Source organism: Melanostigma gelatinosum (genome assembly GCF_949748355.1).
Source record: "Melanostigma gelatinosum genome assembly, chromosome: 14".
Lineage (NCBI taxonomy): Eukaryota > Metazoa > Chordata > Actinopteri > Perciformes > Zoarcidae > Melanostigma > Melanostigma gelatinosum.
In genome coordinates this window covers 2,002,918-2,016,697 of record NC_136647.1, presented here as the reverse complement: position 1 = coordinate 2,016,697, position 13,780 = coordinate 2,002,918, and the positions used below count along the sequence as shown (strand labels likewise).

Here is a 13,780-nt window from a genome sequence, read left to right as displayed (position 1 = left end):
GATAAATACTATTTCTCCAGGCAAGCCTGCGAGTGTGAAGATCTTTCCACACTGCAAGTCTTTGCCAGCGGCTATCAGCTGTAAGCATCCGTCTCCTCGGCCCCACAAAACCACTAAATCTCTCCTAATGACCTGTGTGCCTTCCCCGAGTTCAAAAGGCTTTGATCTCAGCTGCCCAAACCAAGTGAACTAAAGGAGTAAACACTCCAGACTTCAAGCAAACAGATCCAAGTATGGATTTCTGTGGCCCGAGAGCTGCTGGATGAGTGGATTTGTGGTACAGTGTACACACCCATCTCTCAGCAGGATCTCTACGTCGCTGCAGGAATTGCCAGCGAATGGGATGAGGGGGAGTTCAGACTCGGCACAGCGAGGGGCGAACATGACTGATCCACGGACTTCAAACACCAGGACTCAAGCCAGGAGCTGATCAACCGTGGCAGGGACACGTGCATGGGCAAAGGTGTAGTTAAAGGTACATGTGGAATGCCTAGACACCTGCTTCAAACAGATAGGGGGCAGCATTTCACCTCTCTACTGGGTCCATACATTCTACACTTACATCAGTTATAAAACATATGTATATATATATCTATGTATATATATATACTATATACTGTATATTAACTAACAGCAGCGGAAGAATACGCATATTCAACCAAACTGCTGTAACTTAAAAAAGAACACGCTTCCTTTAATCGTCTCGTGTTATTCCTGTGTTGTTTCTTTGGATTTCATGTTAAGTGGCAGAACCAAGAAAACAATCCGCAACTTCGTCTCTTCCTCCCCGTGGCCAGGAGTGAAGGAGTGGAAGGAGAGCGGGCTGGTCGTGGCGGTCCTCGGGATCAGACCTGCTGGGGGTTTGCGACGGCTGAATTCCAGCTGACTGCAAACCGTCTTCGCCTTCTGACTCGCTATCGTCTCTCGAGGAACAAGTGGTGTTACAAGAAAGTAGTACGATATCCCTGCAGCACAATACATTGACTTATTTGGCATAACGTTAAAACTGTACCTTCTTCACATCATTTTGATAATGTTAGTTCATTGGTTGAATGTTTTAAACTAAATTGCTGGCCAGATCGTACACATCACACCTTTAAAGCTGCTACATTTAAGATTGGGGAGCATTTCTATTGCTCAACGGCTCTCAGCATGACGATGCTTAGCCGGCTCTCAGCTAACAGCGCTAACAGTGCTGACAGTGTTGACAGCGCTAACAGTGTTGACAGAGCTAACAGTGTTGACAGCGCTAACAGTGCTGACAGAGCTAACAGTGTTGACAGCGCTAACAGTGTTGACAGATCTAACAGTGCTGACAGAGCTAACAGTGCTGACAGAGCTAACAGTGTTGACAGCGCTAACAGTGTTGACAGATCTAACAGTGCTGACAGAGCTAACAGTGCTGACAGAGCTAACCGTGTTGACAGCGCTAACAGTGCTGACAGCGCTGACAGAGCTAACAGTGTTGACAGCGCTAACAGTGCTGACAGAGCTAACAGTGTTGACAGCGCTAACAGTGCTGACAGCGCTAACAGAGCTAACAGTGCTGACAGAGCTAACAGTGTTGACCTGATGGGGGCTACGCTTCCACTATGTAATCTGCTGTAACCGCCGTACAAGCCCAGCGCAAAGCAGCAAACGTGAGCTAACTAGTGGGTCACACTCACATGTTAGAAATGCACACGTAGCTACTAGTTGCTGCTTTATTACTGTTCTGAATACCTTATATTGCACCTTTAAAATTCAAAAAACCAGAATACTCTTAGGTTATAAATCTCTCTTTTCTTGATGTCTTTGTCCCTAAATTTTCCAGCAATGTTTAAATATCTGGCGACGAGTGGAAGTTTGAATAAACCATCAATGATAATATGTTTGTGCCAGTCCTCCTGTGAAGTGCCCGAGCTGATTGGTATGAAAGGAATTCCTTGCTGACTTACAGTCGACATCACGCTGAACCAAACTCTGGTGGGTGAAGTAAAAATGACACAATGTCATTTTGTGTATTGCATTTTCTTTAGTACTTTACATATAACGGGAAAATACAATGGTTTATTTTCAAGAGAATACAGGAAATTGAACAGTGCTCTGTACATTAACATATCATTGTGAGTGTTGTGGGTCCTTGGCACAGCTGACTGAGCCGTGCACATCGTGCACAGTTTTCCAGAGGGGGGGGGGGGGGGGGGGGCATAAAGGTACAATTCCAGAAGTTCGGTTACATGTTGTAAAAAGACTACGTTTCTATTAGCAGCTTGAAGAAAATACAAAATGAGCAATATGTGCACCACACCGTCACCAAAGCAGCATTACAAAAAGAACTTAGAATGCACAGAGGAAGGGGGAGTGGGATGTCAAAATTCTGTGAAAAAGAAAATGTTTTTTGAGACGTGGGCGACATTTACATACTGTGTCAGTAAATCAACGGGAAAAAGATAAAGCCTCTATCAAAACGGTGTGTGAAGCTGCTATTAGATACTTGATCTGTCGTAGTAGTGTCATCAGATTGGGCTGACCACATTAACACTGAACAGCCAGGTTGAGTTCAGAATCCTACATTCGTCCTGAGAAACCATCATTCACGGTTCACATTGAAGCTGCTGCTTCTGCTTCTCTTAATTTCATGGCGAGTTATGTTGACGCTGTGGCTGAAGGACGGGCTTGGACTGTCAAAAGTAAAGTCTCATCTCGTCGTTAGATGTTAACACAAATTTAATATTATTAAACACTAGAATCAGGTCATTATTCATTTCAACCACATGGAACAAAGAGAGGGCATGCAGTAAACCAAATCCTTAAAGTCCCAATCCAGGGTCAGATGTGGATCTATGTACATGTAGAATATTACTGATGGACAATAATCTCATTGCAACTTCCAGATAGGAGACACGTTACATCCTGCTTTGCTCCAGTATTTACAATGTTGCTGCAAGAAAACCATTTCCATCTTCACACTTGTGTTTTGCAGTCACACATGGCCAATCAGGAGCTGAGGAAACAGATCTTCACAGTAAATATACAACACGTCTAATTCAGTGTTTTTGCGTCAAATGTAAAGATGTTTTTTGTCCAACAGCGCCGCCTCAGGGAGAACAATTCTGGATTGGGTCTTTAATATGGCTGTGGGGGCAGAAAACGCAGAAAGGATGGTGATAAAATGTTTGAGTGACAGTTTTGAGTGAGATATAGAACTTAAGCTCATTATAACCACAGAGGGAGCAAGTTAGTTTTCACCAAAATCAGTCAGTTAACATAAAAGTAAAATCCAAGCCCTTAGATGCAGTACAGTATTAAATGAAAGTGACTGATCAAACTCATTTTTGATCACATAGTTGCTTCATTAGTCCTGAAAATAACTTGTTTTATGTGAGATCAGAGCTTGAATAACATAGACTTTTAAAAGTCATCTCCAATCGTCAACTAAAGAACATACTCTTCGCTTACAGGGCAACCGTAACTAAAAATACTCGTAGCTCTGTAGTCGTCATGCTCTCACCAACTGTTTCTGGCTGCCTCGCAATGTTTTGGTTGAAATCCCGCTTGAGATATTCTATGCTCTTTGTAAACCCGACAGATATTTCCCTTTTCTGCTTTGTTGTCGTTTAAAACCCCAAGTCAGTAAACCCTCAACCTCTCAGAGCAGCAACTAACACTGCAGAAGACTGCAGGTTCGCTGCCTGGCTGTGCTGTTTTCAATCACTTTGATTTGTCAGTGAAGCCAATCAGCTTCCTGAGATACTTTAACGCGTCGTCACAACCACACCCACGCCATCCACGCAGCTCATCTGCCAGTAGCAACACAACTGATGTCTTTGCTACAGGTCTCTTGCCCCGTCCGAGTAAATCTGTGACCTCCAGATGTGAGTTCACTGGTCTGGAATAAACTAAATAGGGACTACAGTGGAGTGTGTTTCAAAAACAACATGTAAACATGGGATGGCCATGATTTAAAAAGATACAGCAAAATCAATAATTCATTCAGTGATATTCTCTTTGGGTGAGGATCTTGTGTTCAGTGAGAATGTTTCCAACTCGTACATTTTAAGTTTTTAATCATCCCAAAGGCTAGAACTTGAAGAGGAAAAATAGATCATCAAAAGATAACATCTGGTACAATTCTGATGCACAGCAAAATCCTCATGTTCAACAGTCAAATGTGATTCCACTTTGTTAAAAAGGGGAACCATCTACTCACCATGACACTATAACATGTTCGAGACTTCCACTGGTTTCCCGCTCTTCTGGCTCCGAGCAGCTCGTTGAACGTTCGTCCCTCGATACGGTATATACACATACTAGAGAGGAATGTATGTAGGCCTGACATGGCATGCGTGAAATGCATGATAACATATTTACTTTAGTCATGTGTATGAATGATTATATAATTATGATACAAACATTTACAAATTTGGAAAAAAAGTTGATTGTGCCTCAAGATCCCCTTCCATGCAAAGAACATTAGAGATCCTCACAATACACAAGCTCTTTTCTAATTTGATCAGTTGCAGTACTTTACATCTTCCTACACCGTCTCTAGCCATAGTGAGAAAACAGGGGACATAAGAAGTGACCTGTGACCATTTTTATAAGGCATTCGATTTGTTCAGGACAAGAGGAGTAGTACAGTAGTAGTAGGGCACTGCTTTTTTACTACCTATGAATTGTAGAAAAATGTAAGGAATGAACATGAGTACAAATCATGAGTGTGCTGCACCAAGAACAACAATGAAGACAGTTTCGCCATGAAAAGAACGCTTTTTCTACTTTGGCAAAAAATAAAATGATTTTTTTTAAACGTAGCTTTCATGAGTCTTTGACAGTTTTTTGTTCATCAAAGGCATCTTTGTTTGGAGTAGGTACAGTACTTCAGAGTCCCACTGAGTCAGCAAAAACACAGCCAATACCAAACCTCTTCTACATTCCTGTCCTTATCAGGCTTTCTCTAAAATCAAATCCTGAAAATGAGAGAGCTGGAGCAGCTCTCACCTCTGGCTGTGGCTCAGATTCCCAGTGAAACATGTTACCTTTAGCCAAGATTCACAGATTTCTCGAGTGATTGAGATCCTCTGGTCAAGTCTTTGGCTTCCTTGCATTCTCCTCTGTGTGAGCGTGTATGAGATTACAGCACTGTGCAAACTAAATGGAACACACCCTAAACCAAAACAACAATTGGCCTTTTAGTCTGTGAAAAAGTATCTTTCACGTAGGTGAGAAAGAGAAAAATAGTAATAACGTTTCTTTAGAATGCTGAGAGCTGCGCTTCACGCTGCATCTCTTATCTCAGGCTATTTCTTTTATTCTGCGCATGTAATCATGCAGTTCCTCGGGGTCTTGAAAGCCCATATCCTGGCAAACCCACTGAATGTCCTCTTCATCTGCAATGGGGATGGAGTTATAGGGCAGCTCCTCTGTGGGAAGGGTGGTAAAGGTGGTAAACTTGACTCTCTTGCGCTTGGAGGTGGGTGAACTGGCCTCCTCGGCGTTCTCCTTTGTAGAGCCCCCGGAGCTGCCATCGCCCCGCCCGTGCACCTGACTTTGAACGCTAGTCTGGGAGCTGCCACTGCTGTGGTGGTCCCCATGGCAGCAAGTCTGTACGCCCTCCTGAGGGTTACTTGGACTTTCTACCTGCTGTGGTGACAGATCACACTGGGCCCTCAGTGGCTGGCCATTTCCCAGGAACACCCAGTGGTGGGAATGGTCCATGTTGGCCTGACCTTCGGGCGGGATCCGCTTGTGGCGGTATTTGAGCACGAAGACGATGCAGTTGATGAGAAAGACTAAGATGGCCAGACAGAAGACTCCTAGAAGAGCATACATGCCGATCTCAAGGTCAGTCATATTACGAGGCGAATGCACAAAGTCTTCTTCCTCCTCCTCATCACTCTCAGTCGGTCGCTCCTGGTTGCTACTGGTGGGGAAATTGGTGTAATCGATGGGAACGCTGGCAGGCTGCTCATTAGACGTCTCGTAAATTCTTCCACTGATGTTCGGATCAATGATTGGACGCCTGGTAATGGGTGTCAGCTCTATCTCGCTCTCGGTGGTGGCCTCTTCCTCAGAATCTTCCTCTGGGCCAAAGCGGACCTTGACATAAACTGCAGCAGATGCGATGACGCTTTTGCGTTTGGTCTTCTGGCAGGCCTCACAGATGGTCATCTCTAAACGCACCATCTCACCAGAGCCCTCCCCTTCTGCCACCACCACAGGCCAGCGTTGCTGAGGCTCCTGGGATACCGACACAACTCTGTCATCCAGTGTGGACGCATTAAGGTTGTAGTCTTTAGGATCAAAGTAAGTCAGAGTGGCAGCTGTGTTGTCACTGAAAAGCATCCATATGGACAAACTGGCCTCCTATCAGACAAAAAAGAGAAAAATAAGTTTAGATTGGATGGTAAATAGAGGGGAAGAAATCACTAAATTGTGATTATTAGGCTCAGAACAGAATATTGCAGTCATTGGTACTGTTGGCGTTGTAATTTTCACAACAGAAAAGCTGTATTTACTGCAGGTCTCAACATATTGAGCGAGGCATTCACATTAACTAGGCTCCTGGACTGTGTCAATGCCATCAGAGACTGGACGGCAGAAAACTGCCTGCAACTCAACGACTCTAAGACGGAGGTCCTAGTTATTGCTCCAGAGGAGTTTGTCCCCATGATCAGGCAGATTATTAGTCCTCTCTCCTCTGCTTCCCATTGCAACCTGCGCAATCTTGGGATTTTCTTTGATCGCTCCATGTCATTTGACCCTCATGTTAAGCAGCTGTCCAGGTCATGTTTCTTCCATCTAAGAAATATCAGTAAACTGAGATCTGTATTATCAACGCCTGAATTAGAAATGATCATACACACATTTATCTCCTCTCGCATTGACTACTGCAACTCACTTTTTACATCACTCAGTGTATCTGCTCTTAACCGTCTGCAGGTCATCCAAAATGCTGCCGCCAGATTACTCACCAGGACAAATCGACAGTCTCACATCACCCCCGTACTCCGATCTCTCCACTGGCTTCCTGTAGCATCTCGGATACACTTCAAAATTCTCACCATCACTTACAGAGCACTTCATGGTCAGGCTCCGACTTATGTAGCTGATCTACTTCGCCCCTATTCACCCGCCCGCACTCTCAGGTCAAATGCTCTAGGTCTTCTGTCCCACGCACACGATTTAAGACCCGTGGTGACCGAGCCTTTGAGGCAGTGGCCCCGAGGCTCTGGAATGCTCTGCCTGCAACTCTACGCCTCGCAGATACTGTGGATACTTTTAAAAGCCAGCTAAAAACCCACCTGTTTAGGCTGGCGTTTGTGTAAAAGTAAACCCATGTCCTAGACCTGCTCTTAACATTTGTTTTACATTTTTATTTTATTTTTATTTTATTCTTTAACATTTTTTATTCACTCTGTGTATGTAATTTATTGACCGTAGGGTCACATTGTGTTTTTTATGCTTTTAAATGTCTGCTCTGTTAAGCACTTTGTGATAGTACTGTCTGTGAAAAGCGCTATATAAATAAAATTCATTCATTCATTCATTCATATTGAAATGTAGCTATGACTATCCTTAAAAAGGGTAAGCAATGACAAATTGTCTTTGACCTTTATGAACAACTTTTGCAATTAAAGTGGGTTGATTACTGTATTAATACAGTTCAAATGAGGATCGTTAAGGATTTTGCAGAGCATAAATTGCTTTCCGAGCTTTGAAAGTAAGAGAAAATCCAATTAGTGTGTGTGCCCAAAAAAAATGATGGAGAGAATGATGCTCAGTAACATGTCCTCAATTTAACTGCACTGAGTTTCAAAGGTCGACCAGTAATGGTGCAGCACAGGTTTTTTCTTACAGTTCAAAGGATTATTGAATGCCCCACACCCCCATAAAACATAAAACACACACAAAGACACACAAAAGTACTACAAAAAGAGGCAACACAACGACAAAGAGACACTAATAACTAAAGACAAGGTAACAAAGACAGACAAAATGAAGGAAAGATGGTGGGCGCCTTTTGCATGACTGTGCTCAGAGGCTCATCGTCTAATCATATGAGGTCGAGGGACAAATTTCGGGTCGGAAACTTTTGAATAGCGTGAAGGACAAAGGTGATAATAATACAATCCTGAAGGCTACAGCACGGCTGGGCTCTGCAGCACAGACAGATAACGCAGCTGCCAGCGCTTCGAATGACGAGCTCATTCCAGTCTCTTTGTGTTTGTTGTGTGTGATTTCCTCATTTTCTATTTTCTATCACTCTTCACCGTCTATAGTCCTCTACGAAGCCGGATAAGATGAGTCCCTGCGCGGCGGTTTCTTGATGGCATTCATCTGCCGCAGAATAAACCTGCAACACTGGCGCGCGTCCATGTGATGAAGGCTGCGTTTGACGGTCTCGTTTGTTCACAGCTTACTTAAACGTAGGCAACCAACCGTTAGGAGAGCTGACAAAGAGGGAACAATAATACATTCAATATGACTGCGCTACGAAAGAGCTGATATAGGGAGAAACTAGAATTACTCTCCACCAACCAGCCATGTTTCAGTTTACATCCATGTCTGTCCAAAATATCATCATTTTATCCTTTTAGACATTCTTGTGAAATTGTCAAAATTTGCATATACTTTCTTGAGTTATGAACAAAAATGTGTATTGTGAGGTCACAATTTCAGTTCATCCTCGAGTCCAAGTGGACGTTTATGCCGAAGTTGAAGAAATTCCCTGCAGGCGTTCCTGAGATATCCCGTTCACGAAGGTGGTATAAAAAGAGGCATAAAAAGGCAGAGTGGGTGTTTTGACACTGACAAAACAATTGGCACATTTTTTAATGCCGATCGAATGCAGGAAAGTTAAGCATTGCCAGAAAGAGAAACATTTTCAATGAAAATAAAAATGCGACCGGGGCATCAAAGAGCCGACGAGATCCAGAGGGATCTGTCGGTATCATTTCATGCATCTAGTTTACCAAACGGTTCCCACAGTAATTTTCATGAAGTAATGTGCATTAGGAGGAAGTTTCCGACATTTGGTTTCTCTCTGATTTGTGCTTCATGGCGTCAGGGAACGTACATGTGGCTGTAAATTGAACATTAAACAGCTTGCATTATAAAATATGCATAAGCAGAAAAACACTCCCCTGGAAATATTATTCTGAGAAACTTGAGATGTGATAACATGATCCAGATTCATAAATACCTTAATACGTCGCTAATCTAAGCAGAGACAGTGAGTAAGTCACTCCACCAGAAAAAGGTCTGTGATGAACCGTCAAGTCCTGAAGCCTTCAGTTCTGAAAGACCTGAACTCACAGAATAATGCAAAGAGGCCTTGATTGTCTAACCCCCCCCCCCCCGTCCCCCCCCCCGTCCCCATCTGTTTCATTCATTTCTAGTAATCTAGTAATGGAGGATATTTGGAAAGTTTTCCTGCGAAACAGAATCAAATGGTTTGAAATAGCTCCAGCACTCCTCTGAGAGCTTTGTCGGCAGAGGAATTGGCTGCCTTTTATGGCCCGGCCTCGGAGAGCACTTAGGACAATACATTACAACAATTTAATTTCAAGGTGGCCAAGAAGCGGAAAGCAAGAAAAATGGAATTGAATGCTGCACTGATGCTTGATGTGGTTGTCGTTGCATTTTTAGCAACTTGCGGGCCAGTGAAAGGGCAATGCAGGGAAAGGACTCGGACGCACATCTCTCCCTCGCTGCGGCTGGACAGCCAATTAACGCCTCGCAGGAAACTGCAGAGATCCTCCATCCTGTGTGAAGAAACATGGGCAAAGAAAGAGCACAGATTCTGCCTCTTTCCTCCACCCAGACGTCTTCCTTGCTTCGCAATAAAATCATTTCCGAGAGATGCATTTGGACGTATCAGAAGTGTTCACGCCAGGCCTGGCGAATATGAAGGTTGTAATAAAATAGCACCAAGGATACTTATTAGTTCACTGCAGCTGCCTTTATCTGGCGTCCTCGCTAACAATGCTGGCTGCCTGGAGCTTAAAAGATTTAGCTCCGAAATAATTTTATTACTTAGAAGTGAAACTAGTGCCTGTTTGTTGACATAGAGTCACTGAGGGGATTTGCAAGTAAACTTCATCTCACCACTCTGGAGACAGAAATTAGGAAACACACCAAGTACGAAGTGTAAGTGAGGCACACGCAGCCGCGATACTACATGTACATGCTACTGCATGTACACGCTACTGCATTTACACGATACTGCATGTACACGACACTGCATTTACACGCTACTGCATGTACACGCTACTGCACTTATACGATACTGCATGTACACGACACTGCATGTACACGATACTGCATGTACACGCTACTGCATGTACACGATACTGCATGTACACGCTACTGCATGTACACGATACTGCATTTACACGCTACTGCATGTACACGATACTGCATGTACACGCTACTGCATGTACACGCTACTGCATGTACACGCTACTGCATGTACACGATACTGCATGTACACGCTACTGCATGTACACGCTACTGCATGTACACAATACTGCATGTACACGCTACTGCATGTACACGCTACTGCGTGTACACGATACTGCGTGTACACGATACTGCGTGTACACGATACTGCGTGTACACGACACTGCATTTACATGCTACTGCATGTACACGCTACTGCATTTACACGCTACTGCATGTACACGCTACTGCATGTACACGATACTGCATTTACACGCTACTGCATGTACACGCTACTGCATGTACACGCTACTGCATGTACACGATACTGCATGTACACGATACTGCATGTACACGATACTGCATGTACACGCTACTGCATTTACACGCTACTGCATGTACACGCTACTGCATGTACACGATACTGCATGTACACGATACTGCATTTACACGCTACTGCATGTACACGATACTGCATGTACACGATACTGCATGTACACGCTACTGCATTTACACGCTACTGCATGTACACGATACTGCATGTACACGATACTGCATGTACACGCTACTGCATGTACACGCTACTGCATTTACACGCTACTGCGTGTACACGATACTGCGTGTACACGATACTGCGTGTACACGATACTGCGTGTACACGATACTGCGTGTACACGACACTGCATTTACACGCTACTGCATGTACACGCTACTGCATTTACACGCTACTGCATGTACACAATACTGCATTTACACGCTACTGCATGTACACGCTACTGCATGTACACGATACTGCATTTACACGCTACTGCATGTACACAATACTGCATGTACACGATACTGCATGTACACGCTACTGCATTTACACGCTACTGCATGTACACGCTACTGCATGTACACGATACTGCATGTACACGCTACTGCATTTACACGCTACTGCATGTACACGATACTGCATGTACACGCTACTGCATTTACACGCTACTGCATGTACACAACACTGCATGTACACGATACTGCATGTACACGCTACTGCATTTACACGATACTGCATTTACACGCTACTGCATGTACACGCTACTGCATGTACACGATACTGCATGTACACGCTACTGCATGTACACGATACTGCATGTACACGATACTGCATGTACACGATACTGCATGTACACGCTACTGCATGTACATGCTACTGCATTTGGTGATCGGTGGTTTTACGTTTAGACCTGAGGTGGTCAAACTGCGGCTTGCTGTTTGTTTGAATGTTAAATAATAAAATAAACTAGAACATGGCTTGAGCATCTTTCTAATGATCTGCATTGTTTGTACATTACAGATCCGAGTCGAAATACTAGAGCTCGACTACATTAAGTGAAATTGTCTCCGTCTTAACCTCTTGGCACAGAAACCAAATGTTTCCCACTTTTTCCCGTTCTGTTTGTTACATCTTAATATTAGAATCACAGATTTACATTCAAATGGTAAATGGACTGAACTTGAATAGGTCTTCCAACTGCTCAATGCGCCTTAACACTACATTTGCATATTTAACATTTAATATTTATTCGTATTAGAGATATCCAGAATTCCTTCTGTAAAAACCTTTGACTATAATATGTCAATAAAATGAAAGAAGACCTTTGAACTCTTGTCCAATGTTCACGTTTCTTGTTCTGGAAATGTTTGAAAATGATCACGTTTTATAAGTTAATGCACCATTTGCATATTTCAGAAAACTTGTAATACAAATAATAATTGTCCTAATGTCAGTAATGAACTGGGAGAGAGTCATGGGATATCTATGAGTTCATCTGGTGAATCTCCCCATGAAGCACGCCCAGAACAGAAAGCAATATTTCTGTCATTTGTCACTTTACATATGTACAGATTTACACATCACATCATACTATTTTAACTTGGCCCTATATCACTCATTTCAATTACATTTCACAGCAGCAGATACAGAGATACTGTTTTGCAATATGTGAGAACATTAATAAACTCCTGTAAACAATGAACTGTTTGGTAGTGTGATAGCTTTTGAGAGGAAATGCATTTTCTATGGCACATGGAGTTTTCTGATCTACAAACACTTGAAAACTATGTATTCATTATTGTTTGGCCTCTGCTATTTTGTCGACAATCAAAAAAGTTTGTCCACCAACCTAAAGGAGGATTCTGAAACATTTTATACAATATTACCGTAGTTCACTTGATTCTGCTGCTGAGATTTAAAAAGGCTTTGATGTGTTGTTTCCTGTCCTGAACATGATGTGTACTGCCAGAACAACAACAGTCAACACAGGCGCTGACTCACCAGGTAACTTTTTAGCTAAAGTCCCCAATTAGGATGCATTTTTCAGTGAAATGCAGCCGACTCGGCTCCAGCGTCATTATCATCCATCGGAGCTTTGCTTTGAAAGCAGCCCGAACGCTTGTTATTTACCTGAGGTAGTCTGCTGCTAACTTCTCTATCAGCGCACACACACACACACACACACACACACACACACACACACACACACACACACACACACACACACACACACACACACACACACACACACACACACACACACACACACACACACACACACACACACACACACACACACACAGCCTTCATAAATATGGAGCAAGGGTTGTCGCGCCACCTGCATATTTTTACGATGCTGCGTTGTGTGTTTTGCAGACTACCAAAGCTGCCTGGAGTATTCACAGTGCATTCTAGAAGCCGACATTTATTTATTTATCGTGGCAGTTTGAAAAGAATGACGCACATGAAAGCTATTGTTTTCGGAGGACATTGCATTGATCTACATCCCTGGAGACTTCACCCTTACCTCCACAATAATCTCTAAATAGCCTAAAGTCTCAGTGCAGGATGATGGTTTTGCCCGTAGTGTCTGCCCCCGTTTTAACACTTCAGTGAATCCTTCCTCCACTAATATGAAGCAGCGACGTGAGCATGATTGGAACAGCGACTGTTGCGTGATGATGATGAGTTATACCTGCTTGGGAGCTGTGAGCGTCTGGACGCCGGTTGCCTTGGCCACCATGGTGTGGCTGTTCCCGGGGCTGGGCTGCAGTGACAGGGTCAGGCCGGAGATGCCGTGAACACGCATCTCCGTGATGGAAACCTTGTCGTCCGTGACCGAGAACGCAGACTCTCCCAACACCGCATCCACTGCCAGCGGAGACTCCACCTGCAGAGAGAAGACGCTCTTTTATTCTGCCGCCACATGACAGAGCGACATCGTTTGAGTCCAGGAGAGACAACAGCTTTATTGCTTTCCTGAAGCTCATAAAGCCGATGACAAGCCCATTTTGGACTGAAGTGCTCTGTGCTGTTGTT

General features: G+C 43.7%; 1 protein-coding gene across 2 annotated transcripts in view; it reads right to left on the bottom strand.

Annotated features, from left to right (window-relative positions):
• Positions 1 to 2,040: 2,040 nt before the first annotated feature.
• The window catches only part of tmem132e (transmembrane protein 132E), a 286,941-nt gene continuing 275,201 nt past the window's right edge, over positions 2,041 to 13,780 (bottom strand). For both annotated transcript variants that reach the window (XM_079283060.1, XM_079283059.1), the window contains exons 8-9: positions 13,437 to 13,631; positions 2,041 to 6,348 (exon numbers count right to left, since the gene is read on the bottom strand). In XM_079283060.1, coding sequence (XP_079139186.1) covers positions 5,278 to 6,348; positions 13,437 to 13,631 — 1,266 coding nt within the window. In that variant the 3' untranslated portion in view covers positions 2,041 to 5,277. The remainder of the gene's footprint in view (positions 6,349 to 13,436; positions 13,632 to 13,780) is intronic.